The sequence below is a fragment of the Zonotrichia albicollis genome, chromosome 1, assembly GCF_047830755.1.
Source record: "Zonotrichia albicollis isolate bZonAlb1 chromosome 1, bZonAlb1.hap1, whole genome shotgun sequence".
Classification (NCBI taxonomy): Eukaryota; Metazoa; Chordata; class Aves; order Passeriformes; family Passerellidae; genus Zonotrichia; species Zonotrichia albicollis.
The window spans coordinates 17,635,449-17,653,959 of NC_133819.1; the positions used below are offsets into that span (position 1 = coordinate 17,635,449).

General features: G+C 42.5%; 2 protein-coding genes across 20 annotated transcripts in view; one reads left to right on the forward strand and one right to left on the reverse strand.

The window, feature by feature from the left end:
* Positions 1-9,390, forward strand: part of ARHGAP21 (Rho GTPase activating protein 21) — a 110,182-nt gene extending 100,792 nt beyond the window's left edge. For all 5 annotated transcript variants that reach the window (XM_074534876.1, XM_074534883.1, XM_074534879.1 and 2 more), the window contains 8 exons: positions 13-91; positions 538-611; positions 697-786; positions 2,719-2,844; positions 3,039-3,080; positions 3,411-3,516; positions 5,267-5,298; positions 6,815-9,390. In XM_074534876.1, coding sequence (XP_074390977.1) covers positions 13-91; positions 538-611; positions 697-786; positions 2,719-2,844; positions 3,039-3,080; positions 3,411-3,516; positions 5,267-5,298; positions 6,815-8,548 — 2,283 coding nt within the window. In that variant the 3' untranslated portion in view covers positions 8,549-9,390. The remainder of the gene's footprint in view (positions 1-12; positions 92-537; positions 612-696; positions 787-2,718; positions 2,845-3,038; positions 3,081-3,410; positions 3,517-5,266; positions 5,299-6,814) is intronic.
* Positions 9,391-11,580: 2,190 nt separating this feature from the next.
* KIAA1217 (KIAA1217 ortholog) overlaps positions 11,581-18,511 on the reverse strand; it is a 234,050-nt gene continuing 227,119 nt past the window's right edge. For 9 of the 15 annotated variants that reach the window (XM_074534797.1, XM_074534803.1, XM_074534809.1 and 6 more), the window contains 3 exons: positions 16,803-18,473; positions 16,226-16,348; positions 11,581-15,525 (listed from right to left, as the gene is read on the reverse strand). In XM_074534797.1, the coding sequence (XP_074390898.1) occupies positions 15,031-15,525; positions 16,226-16,348; positions 16,803-18,473 (2,289 nt within the window). In that variant the 3' untranslated portion in view covers positions 11,581-15,030. Of the gene's footprint in view, positions 16,349-16,802; positions 18,474-18,511 lie in introns of all 15 variants that reach the window. The other 6 variants (XM_074534851.1, XM_074534842.1, XM_026795870.2 and 3 more) reach the window with 2 other exon arrangements.

Genomic DNA, 18,511 nt, shown 5'->3' on the forward strand with positions numbered 1-18,511 from the left:
TTAAACACGTAGAAATGGCGTGACCTGAACGTGATCAGCAGTTTGCTGAAATCCTTCTTCCGAAAGCTCCCAGAGCCCCTCTTCACCAACGGTGGGTTGTTTTCTCTACAGTTTTGTCTTGAGGAATTGCAGTTGAACTGTTGTCTTACAACATTCAGATGATTTGAGAGAAAATTTAGGGAAATCATCCCCACTCTGCATTAAATGTTGTCTTTCCTAAAGAGTAGGAAGTCATGGTGATCATCTTAGGAATGAGAGGTGTAAATATAATTTCTGTGATGTGAAGGGATTATGAATATGCTACTAAAAGAGTAAAACTTTCATTTCTACTATTGCAGTATTCAGTGAAAGCTGTTTTTTTCTTCCCCTACTGTCATACAAAACATACAATATAATGGGCTAATTTATTTCTTCCAGAGGTAATTTTTTTATGTATGTTACTAGTATTCAGGGGAGAAGTGGGGCTGGCAGATGGGGGTTTGTATTCATACACATATAGATCTAAAAGCTCATATATAATTTCTGCTTTTTTAACAGACAAATATGCAGATTTTATAGATGCCAATAGAAAAGAAGATCCTGTTGAGCGTCTGAAAACACTGAAGAGACTGGTAAACTAAAATCAGTTGTGTTGTAGGTGTACTACCAAATTAGCATTAAATGTTCAGTGTTCTCAATAGTGATTGTTTGTTTCAGATTCATGATTTACCTGAACACCATTATGAGACTCTCAAGTTTCTTTCTGCACACCTGAAGACAGTAGCAGAGAACTCAGAAAAAAACAAGGTATTAGGAAGAAACATATATTTTGGTTTGTCTCATTAGTATTATTATGTATTATAATATATATAATAATATATAATATAATACACAAGTATTATTTTTGTGCAGGATCATTTCTAATTAAGGTGATAATTTATTGTTGTAGATGAAATTAGGGAGTGTTGTTATGTGGAGAAAATTTTTGTAATAGGCTAAGTACTCCTACAGAATATGCACGTTAAGTGTGAATTAAGTTTATTCAGACTGGTAGTCAGTCTTTTTAACTCCTTGCATCCTAAATTTATCCCAAGTCTAGATTTTCTGTGATCCAATCTAGATCTCAGTAAGACTGTGTCTGGGCAGGGCACAGGTGAATAAACCTGCTGACAGACATTGTCACATTAGCTTTTTTGAAGCCTGGCTTCTGGATGCTTGGGAGATTTTTAAGACTAGGACTTGCTGTAGTTAGTTGAGTAATTAACCTATAGATGCTGTTTCACTGGTTGTAAGAAGGAAATTCATAATATAAATGGTGGTAGTTCATCACTACGGGATCTTTTTCCACCACTAAGTGTAACTTTTTGTCATTTCCATAGGTGGTTTAAGTGCTCCTGTGCATGCTGTAGTCCATCAGTAAATGCTAATAATAGTGTCCCCTTTTTCAGGTCTCAGGGAGGGGTAGCTGAGTGCAAAGCTGTTTATAATATGGGTGTGCTTTTGGATGTTTACCTCAGGGCAGATAATGTGGTAGCTTGGCTACCAATGTGCACGGTACAGGAAAAAATTTGATATAATTGATGGTATATAGAAAAGCCTGTGGCCAAATAATTTAAATCATCTTAAATAATTTAAAAGGTCAGTTGAATATGGTAGGTCCTGCAAATAATACCTTCCAGTTAAATATGAAAGAAAAGTATTTGTGTGTTCATTAAAAAAAATTCAACAGATTATAAACTTTAGTGAAATTACAGACAGTATTATAAGGAAATTATTAGTAAATGTCATTTTTAAGTGCAGTGCCTAAAGAAAGCTTCTCCATAATTTTATGGTTTTGGTGGGCTGTATAAATATTGTTAAATACTGTTAATATTGTTGAATATATAAGGCTAGATCAAAGAGGTGTTAGAATTGTGTGACTTGTCAAAAGACACAGTTCAAGAGAGAGCTGTGTCATGTTTGCAACTTAATTCTGGTAAGCACAAAGTCTTTGCTTCCTGTATATTACTGGTCTATTCTATACCAGAACAGTAAACTCTTAACTTAAAAGAAGTAAGTAAAAATAGAAGGTAAGTTCTGCTGTTGTTTCTTGAAATTATTTGTCACAGATATAACATTAGTCATCTACTTAATTCACTTCTCAAGTAGTGACCTGATCACACAATGCTGAGCCTGTCTCACAAATAGATGTCTTGGGTCCGTGATGTTTGTTCTGCCACCTCCTCTGAAGTTGGTGCAAATTGAATGGGGTCTTTGTCAGCAGATATAATACAGTATTTGACTACCAGCTTAATTTTGTGTGTGTGTCATATAAATGTTTTCAGAAGAAAAACTGGGAACTATCAATGCCTTTTTACAAAACAAAAAATTCTGAAAACATCAGTGTTTCCAAGCAGCAGTGTTTCTTTAAGGAAAGAAGAAAAGATCCCCCTGAAAGTGTAAAGAATATGTCTGGGTTCTTGAGTTTTCTGTACTTGTGGAGCCATTTGCTTGCAGTAGGTTAAGGAAGGCTGTAATTCTGAATTGCAGAAGCGTTGGGTATATTTATTGCAGCTGCATATAGGAGAGTTTTGTTGTAGTGTAATATCCTATCTGAGTCATGTATTTTTAAAAAACTCTTTCATGTCTTTATTTTAAATGGTTCTCATATATTTTAATAGTGTTGTATTAATATACTTAGCCTATATTACTGTATTTTCTCATTATAAATGTATGATGTGGAAATATTTCATTTCTTAGATGGAACCAAGAAACCTGGCAATAGTATTTGGTCCAACACTTGTGAGGACATCTGATGATAACATGACACACATGGTTACCCACATGCCAGACCAATATAAAATTGTAGAAACACTCATCCAAAAAGTAAGTGGATGCATTTCATTATTGAAAAAATAAGATCGTGCACAGATCTCTGACAGCTTTTCTCTCATTGGGCCAGTTTGGGTCTGGTATTTATCCATCAAAATCTCACTTTCAGTAAAATCGATGTTTGATTGTGCCACATTTGGGTTTTGAATTTCCTGTGGGGTTTTCACCTTCTTTATTTTAACTTTTAGCATGACTGGTTTTTCACAGAAGATGATGCTGAAGAACCTCTTGTAAGTATTACGGCATAAATACTTGTATTCTAACTGCCTTAGTTTAGAATCTGCTTCTGCTGCCTCTAGAATGCCTGTATTACATTTTTTACTATGTCACTGTATGGTTTGCTCTTCAGAAGCACCTTTATAGTTTTCCAATCCTTATAGTAATGAATTCTATTCTTTTTTTAAAAAGCAAGCCATGCATTTGTTTTAAAAGCATAAAGGAAAATAGGACACGCTTTCCTCGTGTTCTTCAGGTGAATAATGCAGTTTTCTAAATGCTGTTGAATCGTAATGAACTATTTGTGAAACGATGATGAAGAGATCTTTGTTTATTAACTGTAGACAGCAGTTCAGGAGGAAAACACTGTAGAATCTCAGCCAGTGCCAAACATAGATCATTTACTCACCAACATTGGAAGAACGGGAGTATCTCCTGGAGACGTATCAGGTAACTCTTGCCTGGACAGTGTTAATCCATAGGCTAGAATAATCTACTCTGTTAACTCAGTGTAACTCTCTCTTCCTATTTTCTTTTACTAATAAAATGTTTTCCTTTTTTCCAAAAGATCATTTAACATTTCGTAAAGACTTGAATTGTTGATAATCATGCATGATACAATTTGGAAGACTTTTTTTGTCTAACAGGAATTTAATCATGAAAAGATGAGGCTTGCACATAGTATTTTATTTATTCACAGTATCCATGCAATCATCATCCTGAGGTCAAGCAGATACGCTGCTATAAAGTGGTTTGTTGTGATGGCAGAAAGACTGATCTTCAGTGGTGTTCTAATATTGTTCTTTGCCAACGTTAGGAATGCAAAAGTTTGAGTTATATTTTCTTGTCAAGTGATGGACACTTTAGTATGTTGCAGTATGTTTATACTAAAGCTGGTTTCCTTCTGTTTATAAGTGCCATCCTCTTTTGTGGCTAAGGATAAGCATTAAAGGCTCTTTTTTGGTGACTTTTTCCCTTCTCTCCTCACTCTATTGCACTAACCCAGCATGTTGTATCCCACGAATGTTATCCCTCGTCTGTAGCTTTTGTTTCAGTTTTCAAAGGGTTGTTCAGCACTTACTGAAACAGTCACTTTGTCCTGATGTTGTAACAGGCGAAGTGGGAGGAGTCTATCACACGGTGATGTCATTAGTGGATTCTGTGATGTCACTGATGGACAACTGGAACTGTAGGAAGAAGGAGGACTGTTGCCCACACTGTAGCTGCCTTGTCTGCAGAAACCCCCGTTTCTTGTAAATGGAAAAAAACCCAAGTTGATCTGTGATGTAAATTTTCTTTTAAGAGTCTTTTAAACAGATCAATGCTACTTTTTAAAAGTTTTTCTGCTGTTTCTTGTTATCTCTGAAGCAGACCCTGAGGAGAAATAGCATGGTATGGTCTACCAGTCTTTCTAGTCATAAAGCATTAGCCATGTGTCAAAAAGGGGTGTGGCAGGGGGCTCAGCTCTTTCTTCCCAGGGAGAAAGTCCCAAGTTCATGTTTTTTAGTCATTGTGCTAGCCCCTTCCTACCCCCTTTATAATTGTATAATCTTGGGTTTTGCAAGACAGTGAAACTATGGTGTCCATTTTTCATTTCATAAAAGCGCTTCTTGTGGGAAAGTACAAAACTGGTAGCTGCTGACATCTAGACAATTTAAAAATAAAATTTTACCTGTATGTAGTAAGAGGTGGAGAGAGATGTATAATTGGGGATTTACATAGAAAATACAACTTAATTCCTTTAAAACCTCACAAAAAGAGTATGACTACAAGAACAATGATTTGTAGCTAGGAAGCCAACTGTACAAAGACCCCCAATTTTGCTTTGTGTATCCTGAATCTCAGGAGAGTACACAGTGCCATCCTGAAAAGGTCTCTCAGCTGCGGTTTTGCAGGGGCTGTATACCTTAAAGCATCGAATAAACATTAGTATTTCTGTTTTTTATTTTGAAGAACAGGGCTCCTTTGCCATTCCTATCATTGAGCTGGTTCTGCCTACAATTCACAGCATCCTTTCATGGCGGTGGCTTTCTGTGGTGCAGCTTGCATCTTTGTGAGCTCTGACTATTCACTCTGTTCTGGTTTTAATTTGCTTCACATCTTGTTCTGTGCTTGTCTTTTTCATAAGTCCAGCATTGTCTGTAGCAACAATTAAAAAGTTGTACAGAACTGAGCAGAATTTTTTTGAATTTCTCCACAGATTCAGCTACTAGTGACTCAGCAAAATCTAAGGTAAATAATTTTTTTATATCATATAGTTACAAGCTTCTGAAATCTGTTAGATGCTTCCTTTATTAAATAACTGATAATGCAGGTGTACTATAGAGCTTATGTAGAATTTCTTGAGTACTGTTTTCTCATAACCTGTTTTTGAAGTGTTACAATCAGTGGAAAAGGACTTGTGTGCAGTTAGCTGCATCTACCAGAGCAGTCAGCTGCACACAGCAACAGCTTTGTTCCAAGCTCTCACAATTGTGAGCACTTACCTTACCCCCTTTTTGCATCTTATTTAGTAGTGGTAAATGTATATTAAAAAATGTACTAAATGTATATAGCATGCTCCCTGTTCTTGGCATAGTACTAACTCACAGAGAGAATTTATGTTTTTCTGTTTCACTGAGAAAAGTATACTTAGAATTCAGCCTGTTCTTCAGGAGGTAACAGCTCCTCCTCTAGGAGCAAGGCAAAGGCTGTGGTTAAAGGTTGCCCTGCAGAATCTCCCTCAGAAGTGTTGCTGTGGTGGGGAGGAGCTCCTCACAAAGGGGGGGAACAAGGCTGGAACGTGGCTGTTGGTTCAGTCCCCAGTTGGGTGACAAAGCCCTCATGTGACACACGTGGTTTGTCCCTCATGTGGACAGGCCTTTGTCTCCCGGGCTGTGGTTCAAACACTGGGTGTCTATAGCATAGGCTGACAGGCAGCACCCAGCTGCCCTCAGTGAGGCCGTGGCACAGCTCTGTGCTGGCCTGCATTCCAGCTGGGGCACTGATGCCCCCTTGGAGCTGGGAACAGCACTCAGAGCATCCTTCTGGCATCATGTGGAGATGCCAACACAGCTGCTCTGTGAGGATGTTTGGTGGCTCAGCTGTTTCCTCAAAACAGCCCAATTTCCAGAATACCTCATCACACTGCCTGTAGCAGTGAGGCTCTAAGTAGAAAAGGTGATAATGATAGAGTATTGAAAATAGTTTTTAATTCATAAAATGGAATAATGTGTCTTGTACTTTTAATGTTTCTGTGCCATTTTAAAAGTAAGTTCCTCTAAAATGAGGAAGTTTGTTTTTTAATTTTCTACACTTAACCTAGTTATGAGTAACATTCATTTTATTGGCAGTAATTAATTGGTACCACCATTTACAAACTCATTCTGAAAGATGAACTGAAAAATGGAGCAATTAGCCTTTTTGAATAGGTAGGACCTTGAAAGGAGGAGGGATTGTGAGGCATCTGTGAAGCATTTGCAAGCCAGTCTTGAGAAGGTTTTCTTACTGTAATGGTGTCTGCTTTATTAATCAGTCAAAAACTAAATAGTATACACAAACCAGTCTTGGCTAAGTGGAAGGGACTCAGATAAAAAGTGGAATGCTCAGGAAGGAAATTGACTTACTGGGCAATGTCATTTCAACTACAGAAGGAGCATGTAAATGTTTCCTGAATGAAGATGCACTTCCTACTGTGAAGCTTAGGGTGTGTTTTTAAATTGTTTCAGGCTTTTTGACTTTAATTATGCCCTCTCCCTTTTTTTGACAGGGTTCTTGGGGTTCTGGAAAAGATCAGTATAGCAAGGAACTGCTTGTGTCCTCCATTTTTGCAGCAGCTAGTCGCAAGCGGAAAAAAACGAAAGAGAAACCACAACCAAGTAGCTCAGAGGATGAGTTGGATAATGTGTTTTTCAAGAAGGAGCTTGCAGAACAATCTCGTGGTGACACAGCGAAAGAGAACACAGCTAAAGGGGAATATGAAAGAGAGAGAGAGATAGGGAGAAAACAAAGGATGTTTGTCCTGAAGGAAAAAGAGAACAGCAGTAAAAAAGATGTGAATGTTGTAAAGGATGAAAAGAAGTCATTAAAGAAAGAAAATATCCTGACAGAGGAACCTTCACTGCCTTACAATGAAAAATGTACAAAATCATCAAATATCAACTGTCTGCAAACCATGCAGAAGAATAGCCCAAAAATGCCTATGTCACAATCTTCTTCCCAGGTCGAGGAGACAGTGTCTGACTCTGGCACTATGCTAAGCACTTCCTCCCAGGCTTCCCAGCACAGATACTCATGCAAAAAAGTAGCCAGCCCTGAAATTAAACACAATGAGTTCTTAGCAGCTGATGTCAGCTCCATCACCTCAGATTACTCAACTACTTCATCTACGATGTATCTGACTGGTTTAGATGCCAGTATGCTGAGCCCTGAGGTGCAGTCAGTGACAGAGAGCAAGGGAGAAGATGCAGATGATGAAAGAAGCGAATTGATCAGCGAAGGGCGTCCCATGGAGACGGACAGTGAAAGCGACTTCCCTGTCTTTGCCACCAGCGCTGCTGCCGAAAGGCTGTCCAAAGGGAAAGGCCCAGAAGCAGTGAAGACCAGCAGGAGGAACTCTGAGGAAAGTGAAGTAAGTTGTACTGAGGGAAGTTCCACGCCAAAGTTAGAGAGCCGCAGACTGTTCAGCTCACACAAACTCATTGAGTGCGATACGCTCTCCAGGAGAAAGTCTGCACGGCACAAAACGGACAGTGAGGGGTCAGGGGACGCCAAGAGTGAGAAGGACTTGCCCACTGTGACCAAAATGTTTGACATCATGAAAAAAGGAAGATCTACAAGCAGTTTAGCTACATCAGCCAAAAGTGAGGCTGACAAACAAGAACCTACGTGGAGACTTAAGATTACAGACAGGTTAAAGCTGCGGCTCAAATCATCTGCTGATGATATGTTTGGAGTTGGGAATCAAAAAGCTAACTCTGCAGAAACTGCAAAGAGAAAGAATATCAGGCGAAGGCACACACTTGGAGGGCAGAGGGATTTTGCTGAAATAAGTGTCCTGAATGCTTGGAAAGCTCAAGAACCAAGTCAAAGCAGAGAGAAAGAATCTGAGCTTTCAGCTGTGACTCGGTTGAAGCCAAAATGTCCAGCCCAGGACCTCTCGATCTCGGACTGGCTTGCACGAGAACGTTTACGCACTAGCACAACTGACCTTAATACGGGTGAAACTGGAAAGCCCAGACTTGAGAACACTAACTTAGCAGAGGTATCAAAGGTAGAGCTGCCCTCATCTGCAGAGATGCAGGCAGATGAAGGCAGCTCTTCCAGCAGCTTGACTTTAATTAATAGAACACCACCTTCGGGACCATTTCAGCCACCAGACCAGGTAAATGGTGAAAATTATCAGAGCATGAACAAAAACAACTTCAGCCCAGCAGTTGATGCCCATCCTCATAAACTGTCTGGGACCCAAGTGGTTAGATCTCGATTTTACCAGTATCTTTGAAATGGGGAGATATGTCCACTGCAGCAATTCATTAACTTACCCTTACACTTCCCAGTAACTCTGCGTGTGTGTGTGCGTGTGTGTGTGTGTACATATATAAATATTTTTTTCCTGTACTGTTGTTGTTCTGCAGCCTTCATTTGGGCTGGTTTCATCGATGTGCTCTGTGGAACGTCTTCACAGTGCATTACCACAGCCAGAAGAACACTAAAGTTAAAGTATATATATATATTTTAAGAAAAAGTATATTTGATGGCTGCATACAAATGTTGAACAAAGCATCTGATGCAACATGCTGTGTAGTGTATACATGGTTTTCTGACTGAGAGTTGGCCTGGCATTAGTATGCAGGAAAATTGTTCTTTTGGTTTAGTCACTAACAAGTGCCTCATTATAAATTCATTTGGTTTGTTAGGGTGCCATATTGCTAAATTAGAGAAACTTATTACAAACAAATAAATGCATTTTACTGTTAATGAGTTTCATTACATTTTACAAATGTTAACACAGGTGGCTACAGAGCTTCCATTCCTTAGGCATTCCAGTAAATATTGGAGTTTTATATTTCCAATTTTAATACAGATTTTGAGTTTTATGTGACTTGAATTTCTAATCTTTCTGTAAAATAAGTAACTTAACTGTACATATTACATGTGTATCTTTTCTTCAGATACCAGATTTGATATAAATGTTGTAACATAGGCGTGTAGATAGTGGATACTGGATGGAACTGGTTTCTTTTATTGAGAATATAATTCTGCATGAAGACCTAATGAATCCAAACCTGTATCATGCCTGTGTGCATACCCACTTAAACACTGGAAATAAAATTGTTTTGGTGACTCTTTGTGTGATTTGAATTCTTTCTGATGAATGGTTCTGAAATGTCTCGTTTAAGTTCCAGTCAGCAACTGCACTTAGGATCACCAAACGTGCAGTTCCTCCTGGATGAAGGACACCTCTCATTAATCTTTTGTTTGTGGGGCCACACTGTGCAGGTCAGCAGGTGAGAGACATGAAGTTGGTTAAATATTTTCATTTTTATACATAATTTGATTCTAAGGTATGTAGCAAGCGGGTTTATGTTTAATGTGCGGGTTTTGTGAAGTCAGAATGAACATCAGTATCTGCCAGGCAGAACAATACTGTAGTTTGAGTCTTGGACTTTTCATAATTTTAACTAAAAAAATGTTCTTCTGCCCTAAAAACTCATCTGGGTATGAACTCTATCAGTTATGTTCTTCCATATACTCTATCAGTATATGTTCTTCCACACCAACTTGAAAACAAAGCAGCTGTTCATCACTTTGGGTGTCCCTGTATCCTAAGCTGTTTCTTCTTGGCAGGGGATTAAACCTCTGTCAATGTGTCCAGTTACTGCAGGGAGAAGGAACTGTGGTACTGGGATGTGCTTGCTGATGTGCTTTTAGGCAAACCTCATTTCTTTCCCGAGTGACTGTTACAGTCCTGAGCTTTGATCTGCTGTGGTTTTGATCCTTCTGAGAAATCACAGAAATTGGCTGTGAAGAAAAGTCCCAGATACAACAGCTGACCGCTGTGAAAGTTCTCACCACATAACTGGGTGCATCTAATACCAGGTCCCCATGCAAACCAAAATGCCTTTTATCCCAGAGCAGATGGGAGGTGGTGCCTTGGCAGTGTTGGGGTGTGCTGTGTCAGGAGGGACAGCTGTGTTCTGGGAAGGGCAGGGGAACCGAGGATGGTTTTGGTTTCAGTTGTAGCAGTAAAGGCTACCTGAACATCTTACTGGGCTTTCAGAACACAGCACTGCGACACCTCCAGTGCTGTTCATCAGTGAGTACCCATTGTCTTTTACTGGATGTGTATTTTGTCCCATCACTATCTCAGAATGTCATGAGTGTGTGCTGAGCAGCCCCAGGAAGTCACAGAGGTCTCTCAGTGAAGGAGTGAACTTAGGGAGGTGCACAGGGGAGCCTGGGGGTCTGCACCTTCCTCTGCTTTGACAGCCATTTTGATGGGTTAATTCCCATTTTGTTGTGTTTATAGATAACTGATAATTTTACTCCTGAACCCAGACACATGGCTGTCAGCTTTTGTCTTTGAGAACAAAAGTTGTTCTGTAATTGTATTAAATGAACACAAGATCATCTGAAAAATTAGGAACTGAGAAAACAAACACAAAAATCATTACTTGTATTGGCTGACGGTGCTGCAGGTACAAATTTATTTAAACTCATCAGCCTCCTCTCTGCTGCTGCACTGGTAGCATGGAACATGTAGGGGAAACCCATGACCTGGCGGGAGAGATGCAGGGAGCGTCTACCAGGGTGAGGAGGTTACTGAGCTGCCCCTGAAGAAAATACTGTTCTTTGTGCTTCTTGAAAACTGCCAAGATTTGGGTCACCCATAATTTCAGCCAGTGTGGCAGCTGAGAAAAAAGACATTTTTAGGAGTCGTTGCTATGCCCTGATCTTAACAGCAGCTACCTCAGACCTTTCTCTGTAGTGCTTTTTTTTACTGTGTTGGGGATTTGTTTTTCCCCTTCCTGTGGAAGAGAAGGGTGACAGTCTGATTGATTGACTCAAGAAGGGAGGTGCATGCCCACAATAGACTGTCCTGAGGTGGGTGTCAGTGTTTCTCTGGAAGCTGGATTCAGTGGCATGGGAGCAGGTGAGGAGGGCAGGCATCACTGAGCCCCCCAGCTCAGCCACGTGTGGCCAGGGCAGAGTGCTCTGGGCTGGAGCTATGGCTGGGTTTGGAATATTTCCACAGATGAAAGCTCCACAACTTACCTGGGCAAGCTGTGCCAGTGTTTGGTCATGGAGCAAACAGGGATGTTTTTTTATGTTTAAAGAGAATTTCTAAACATTGCTGTTTGTGTCCCTTTTTTTTGTTTCTGTATTTCATTAGAAGGATTCAGACAAGCTTGGGAAGTACTTCTGGTCTGAGGACTGTTTGCAGTTGTGAAGCTGCAAGTTGTTAGGGACAGGATAAGCTGAGATCAGATGGAGAAATAATAAAATGTGTTGGTAGCAATGGTAGTGTTTGGATTTCTTAAATGCTCCCTAACAGCAATTCCTGCTTCGGTGGTGATCAGTGGTTTAGTCTGAGCTGCCTTTCTGAGTGTGGTAGCTGGAAGGTGCTGTGTGGCTGCTTTTTAAGATTTTTAAAAGGCTTGTTAGGATCCCCATTAGCATCACTCACAGCACTGTTGATGTGGAATTAAGACATGGCCATAGTCCAGGCAGTTTCATACCTTCTTTAGTGCTGCTGCAGAGCTGGAGGAAAATTCTTTGCTGAGCTGCACATTTAGGGCCTTGGGTTCCTGTGCAGCCTCTGAGAGCCTCTGCACTTAGTTCAGGCAGGACCAAAGAGTTTGAAATGTGGCCTCATTTACTACAAAAACTCAGGTTTTGTTCCCAAAGCCAGGTCATAACACCATTCACGTTTAGATAGTAATTAGCCAATTAATTGGGCCAGCCTTTGGAGAGGGGTGTGGTTGTTGCCTGGAGGGGGAATGGTTTAAAGCTGGGCTGCAATGCACTCTGAAGTGGTGCAGGTACCTGTGGCTCCCAGTCAGGAGACTTCAAAAAAACCATCTGCTATTGAATCCATGAGTGTGCAAGCCTGCAGGAAGGGCTGCCTTTCAGTGGGGATCAGATGGATTTTGGCCCTGCACACTTCATGTGTCCTGCACATCGCTCCCTTTGCCTGCTGTATGCACCCCCTCTGGCTCTGCCTTCCCACCTGTGTCCTGCCCAGTGCAGGGGCTCTGTGCTGTGTCACCTTGTGTGGTTTCGCTGCAGTCCCTCCCTGCAGGAGGAACTGGCTGACACAGAGATGATGCTCACTCTGCTATGAAGCCCTTGGCTGGCTCTGACTGAGCTCCTGCAGTGAGCAGCTGCTTCACTGCTGGGTTTCAGAGCAGTTTGCAGTGGCACCTGTCCCATGGCCTGACCCAAACTTCAGTGGCAGCCACCTCCACAAAACTGCTTTTCATAACCAGTCTGCAGTGGGAAAGCTGTGTTCTTCACTAGTGTCCAGTTCTGATTTCTTCTGTGTCCAAGGAATTTATTTACAAACTTGATGGTTTTGCTGAGCAGCAGACTGTGTACAGCTCTTCCCTGCCTGTGTTTGATAACTCCATTGCTGGACAAGCAGGATGAAGAAGGAATAAGCATTGCCTGACTTGTGACACCGGCAGTGCTGCCTGTGCAGTGGGTTATGAGCTGGCTGAGCCTGTTGTTGTTTCTGGGGGTGCTGCACCCCAGCACTGAGCAGGTGCACCAAAATTGCAGGTGACAATGTGGCTGAGGCTCGAGTGGGTGTAGAGTTCACTGCCTGATGGCAACTTCACATCACCAGCACAAGAAGTGAGCACAGCACAGCCTCACTGCCCGTGCACACCAGTGACTGTGCAGGGTCATTGGTTAATTACACAACCATTGTCCATATCTGAATTCAGCCAGATAGAGAGAATGTGCTGCTGTAGCCCCTCGCCTGCAGAGGCTCTGAGAAGCAGCTGTGGGAGCAGTGCCAGAGCCACGGGGACCTTGCCTGCCAGAGCCATGGCTCATGGGGACACCTCCTGTGTCACTACAGACAAGCAGTTGTTGGTAAGTCACTGTTGTTCAGAAGTGTCCAGTCCTTCATTCACCTGAGGTTACACTTTGGCCGTGTGAGGGGGGAGCAGGGTAGCCAGAGCTGTGCTCTGTGTGTGTGCTGTGGCACTGGGAGCTGGTAACAAGCTGCAGCACTGGGACAGGCAGGCTCCCTTTGGAGCCAGGGAATGCCATCCTCCATCTGTGAGCAGGCCCTGGAGCCGCCAGCCCCACTGCTCTGCTCTGGCTGGAAGGGAACCGGCTCCGCTGCAGAGGGGCCGTGTGGGTGCTCTGGCCCTGCCTCAGGTTTGCTTTGCTGAGCTGGGCTCAGCTCTGTGCTGGGCAGCGCCTTTGGTGCCAGAGCAGGGCATGGCAGCACCTGCCCCTGCTGGAGGCAGAGTGTGCTCTGTCCTGAGGAAGACTCCGGGGGTATTCTCACCCTCCGAGGGCACCGCCTTGGAATGATGCTTCTGGGAAACTTCTCCTTTCACAAGGGGAAATAAAACCAGGAATACCTCAAGCTGGAAGGGCTGATACCTCATTCAATCACTCAAAGATTTTTTTTTTTTCTCGCTGGTTTTCTAACTTGGAGTTTCAGCAATATGCTTTTATTGACAGCAATTTGAAAGACCCCATTTTGAAATGAATAACCGTGTATGGCTTTAATCTAGGGAAAATCAAGTCAGGTTTTCTCCTGATGGCTTAACACCCTCAGGCAAACAGCTGAACAGCCAATTGAGCCCATCCGAAAAGTTACTAGTAACAAAATACAAATATATAAGCATGCAGCCCTTTATTTTTGTAAAGATCTTTGCTTATCATAGTTCTGTATATTACATTTTGGTGTTATACAAATAAATTTATTTACAAAACCATTAGCTATGCAAGTTTCTTGCTCTTCTCCTATTTAACTGATATCCATCTTTTTCAACCCTATCCCATATATATTTTTAAGCATGCATAAAAATTAACTTTGGTGTGGTAAAACTACTCTATGTGCCCAGCCACATACAGTATTTATTTATTTATTTATTTATAGATATTTATAGATATGTACAAAAGTTTGCTAGTATACAGAACAGTACTGAAGTGTACATTTTAAAATTCACAATGGAATACATTAATGGGCTACCAGGTCTCAGTAAAATAAAAATGAAGGAAAAAGGGTGGATTGAGCTAAGAAAAAAAGTAATCAGCAACTATCTATATGTGTAAAACAATTTATTTTTTTCCTTGTCTGTCAAATTCTTAAATATAATCTGAATGGCAGTGCAATAAGTTGAGTTGCCTCATACACACATTAGACCAGTCTTGTTCTGTTTCTTGTGCAGAGGTTTACTGTCCAGCATACTACTTTCAAATGTACATTACAATAGTATCAAAATGTTTTGGCAAAAAGATCTCGAAAGGAACCATGACATTTGTTGACAAAAATAGAAATCTGTAACAAAGCTAAATAACACCAAAATAAAAGAAAAATATTTTAGTTTCAGTTTTACAGTTGAATATAATCACACTTTAGTATATCTCTGTTCACTTCTAGACCTCATAATGAAAAATAGCTTTATACAAAACAACTTAGTAAATTTTTAACCATACAATTCCCCATGCTCAGTACACCACTGTGCACACGCAGTCAAGTTCACTCACACACCTTCACACTTTTTTTTAAGAGGTGCTGCTTCCTATAGAAAGAAAATGCTCTTTTATCATTACAACAGCAACTGTTTTCCAAAAAGCTTCACTCTAGTCTAGTGTAGTAATTCAGTATTTAGCACGTGATTAGTATTAAGCCTCCAGCAATACAACAAAATGGTTACATTCCCTGGTTAAAATATTGGCTGCGGATTCTGTGAACAAAAAGCCTCGGTGACCTGGCAGCTGTGCTGTGCTTAGCCTCTAGGATGGCTCCTTGACCGTGGATGGGGCGGACTTGCTGGCATTCCCGTTCTGTGCCTTGTAGCTGTTGAAACTAGGGGTGTGGATTGTCCTGATGCTCTTCATACCTTGGCTCAGGGAAGGGGGGGAGACAGAGGAGGGCGGGGAGGTAGAGGAGGAAGGAGGGGGTGGTCGGCCGTTCTGGGTCTGCAGCGAGAACGAGAGGTGGTGACCTTTCCCTGGGTAAGTGGGGCTCTGAAACTTGGAGGAGCCGTTAGAGACAGAGGGGATGAGGGAGGCAGAGTAAGGGATGCGACCTGTCTGAGGAGCGAGAAGGGAGGAGGAAGGAATGGAGGTTTTAGTAGGGGGATTAAGAGGGTTAGAGCTGTCACTGCTAGAAGCAGGTGCTGAGCTGCTTTTCCCAGAAGTGGGAGAAAAGGCTGGGATCTTAGAAGCAGGTAGGGTAGGAGAAGTAGCCTTATAGTCCCCACCAGCTTTCTTAGCACTTCCATTAGCCTGCAAATAAAGACGTCAGGAGACAGTTTGTCAGAAAGCCAGTAACACAATAAACCAACAGGACCTGGGAAAACAGCCCTGCAGAGAATCAGAACTAACAGTTCGAGGCCTGAGCTAAGTCCTGCAGCCATGGACTGGACCTGGTAGAAAACCCAAAGTGCCCAAGGGAGAGTGCATAGAGGAAGAGGCAGGAGAGCTTTGTGAGAAGGCGCGACCTACGTGTTACAGAGCAGGCACTACGTCGGCCATGCCGCGCGGGTTAATGCGCCCACCGCCACCTACACCAGCGGGTTAGTGTCCAGGGCTTCCTGCAAAGACATTCCCAGTTCTCCTACAGAACCACCACATGAACCAAATGGAAAGTAAACAGGTAGTTGACATCTTAAAATTACAGCTGAACACTACAGTTTTAAAAAAAATTAAAATAATAAATTAAGGAAAAAATAAAAAGCCAAACCCAATAAACAGACAACCCAAAACCCAACCAACCAAAAAAAAAAAAAGCAGCAGGTGTTTTATTGCAGACATGCATGCACAAGCATGGTGAAAAGATCAGTACTGTCATGCCCCCAGGATCCAGGATGTCCAGTTTGACCTCAGGCATCCGATATTTGGTATAATCACAGTCAGTTACTGGAGTTTTTAAATAAACAAACAACATGAAATGTCCATCCAAACACCGGGTTTAGGGTAAAACTACCTGTCTGTATTGGCGTGGATCCTGCAGCTTGTGCTGTTTGCCTGATTTCTCCATGCTTGCTTGTCTAGTTTTTGAAGCCATGGGGACTGGCATCCGGCTGGTCTGGGAGGCAGCGCTGGAGCCCTGTGGAAACGAGTGGAGGGGCAGGGAGGGGAGACAAGAAGGTGTGGTCAGTGCCAGGGTGCCTGAATGGAGGCCTGCACACCATGCGCTGAAAAAGCCACAGTACTACATGCAGGGAAAGTTCAGGAGCTTCACACCGCGGGTGTTAATTTCCAGAATCACATGGAGAAAACTGCTCAGCTACTGATCAGCCTGGATTTCATGTCAGTGACACTTGTCATTTCACACAGCGGATTATTCGACCCAGCTCCCCTGCATTTGCCCATCACCAATCAGCAGCAAAGATTTTAAAAAACCCCAAAAACCAATGGTCTATTAGCTGTTAGACACCTCGTGGGGAGCCCAAACAAGCCACCTGAAAGGAAGCAAACAAATCACAAGACCGTCTTGTTTAATGGTGATTATTGCAGATTTTAGAAAGCAGCTGGAGGTTTGATTTCTCAGACTAAGGTACCTTACGTGAAGTGGCTGGGAGTGATGCAGGGGGCTCTGCACCAGCAAGGCTCTCATCCAGCACTACATGCTCTCGGGATGGGGTCTCTGGTACTATCTGGGCAGAGAAGGGGACAGTGCTTCCCTCAGAGGTGTATGTGTTTTCAGGGACAGGTTTTGGACTCATTTCACTGATGGTGTTTTCCAGCTGCTTTATAGTCTGCTCAAGGCTGTCTAGCGTTCTGTATGTACTCTGTCGAATTTCATCAGTCCTGGACAGGGACACTGCAGCTCCAGAGGGGCCCTCTTGCTTCCCAGAAGGACTTTTATCACTCTCCTCAGACTGAGACCTAGAAATTTCAAATCTCTTTGCTTCCTTGTGCTGCTTCAGTGTCCCATCTTCCTCCTCTTCTTCGTAGACCACAACCTGCAATGTCTTTTTCCCAGTCTTGGTTCCTGTCCGTATTGCCTGCGTCAGAGCGGCCAGCTGCTTTTTAGGGAATTTAAATTTAAATTTTTTCTTAGAATCCTGCCTGTTTCCCAACTGATCAGCAGAGTCTGAGTCTGCATCTGTGTTTAGCCCATAGATCTGACGGTATTTGTTAAAATTTGTCTTTGTGCTTTCCTCCTCTGCCGGAGGTCTGGTTTCTGCAGAGTCAGACCGAAGGTTAAATAGGTATGGCCCCTGGGGACCATGAGCTGCAGAATGCTCTGTGGTTGCTTTTCTGTCATTAGCTACTGGTGACTCTTCCTTCTGCCTCTCAGAGACTTCATGTGCTTCATTTTCTTCCTCCTCCTCTTCTTCTTCTATCTTTTCATCTGTCATCATTTTTTCCAATTCCTCATCACATTCCTCAAAAATTGTAGAAAGCCGTTTGTAGGCTGACCTAATATCCATGGGTTCATCGAAAATGATGATGACAGGCTTTTTGTCCAGACACACCACTGGCTCTTCACTGTCTGTGTTCTCAGGGATGCCCTTCTCCGATGCCACATCCTTCCTGGCATCGATGTTGACAGTTTGCACATCTCCTCCTTTCCGGCTCACTATGTCGTGAACCTCCCCGCTGGAGAGCACCTGGACAGCTGTTTTAGTAATCATGAAGGCAATGTTTTCTGTGGGTGGGGTGTCTTCACTTGGAGAGCTGGCTGCAGAGTCTGTCTCTTCAGTGCTGCTCACGCTGTTTGCTCTGGACACTCTGGGTCTCAGCACGACCTGACTGTAGCTGCCTGCAGAAACTTCTTGCTCCTGCAAGGAAGGCTGAGGCCCCGCAGCCTCCTGCATGTGCCTCAGGAGAGGGGCAACGCTGCTGATGGGCGTGGGCTTGCCTGTGCTCTGCAAGGCTTCACCCTGGGGAGCATCTCTTGACAGTCTGTAGTTTGGCTTCTGTTTTCCAGTCTCAGCGGCTGGAAAATGTGATCCTAAAATATCTTGAGCCCCTCTTCGTTTGTCCTCCTCTGGTAAACTGACACCAGACAGGTTTGTGCTCATATTCTGAAGGTGTTTGTTAGAATAGTCTGTACTGTCTACAAACAAACCCTTGCTAAGTGTAGGACTGTCATTCATTGAAAAGCCACTTTTACTGTCAGCTGTACTGGATGAATCAGAACCCAATTCTTCTTCAGTTCTCCCTTCCCTCTTCTCTTTAGGATGGTCACTATCTGTGGGAGATCCTGTTGTAGCCCCATACACCTAAGGGGGAAAGTTGGATTACTCAGTTATTCAGGGCT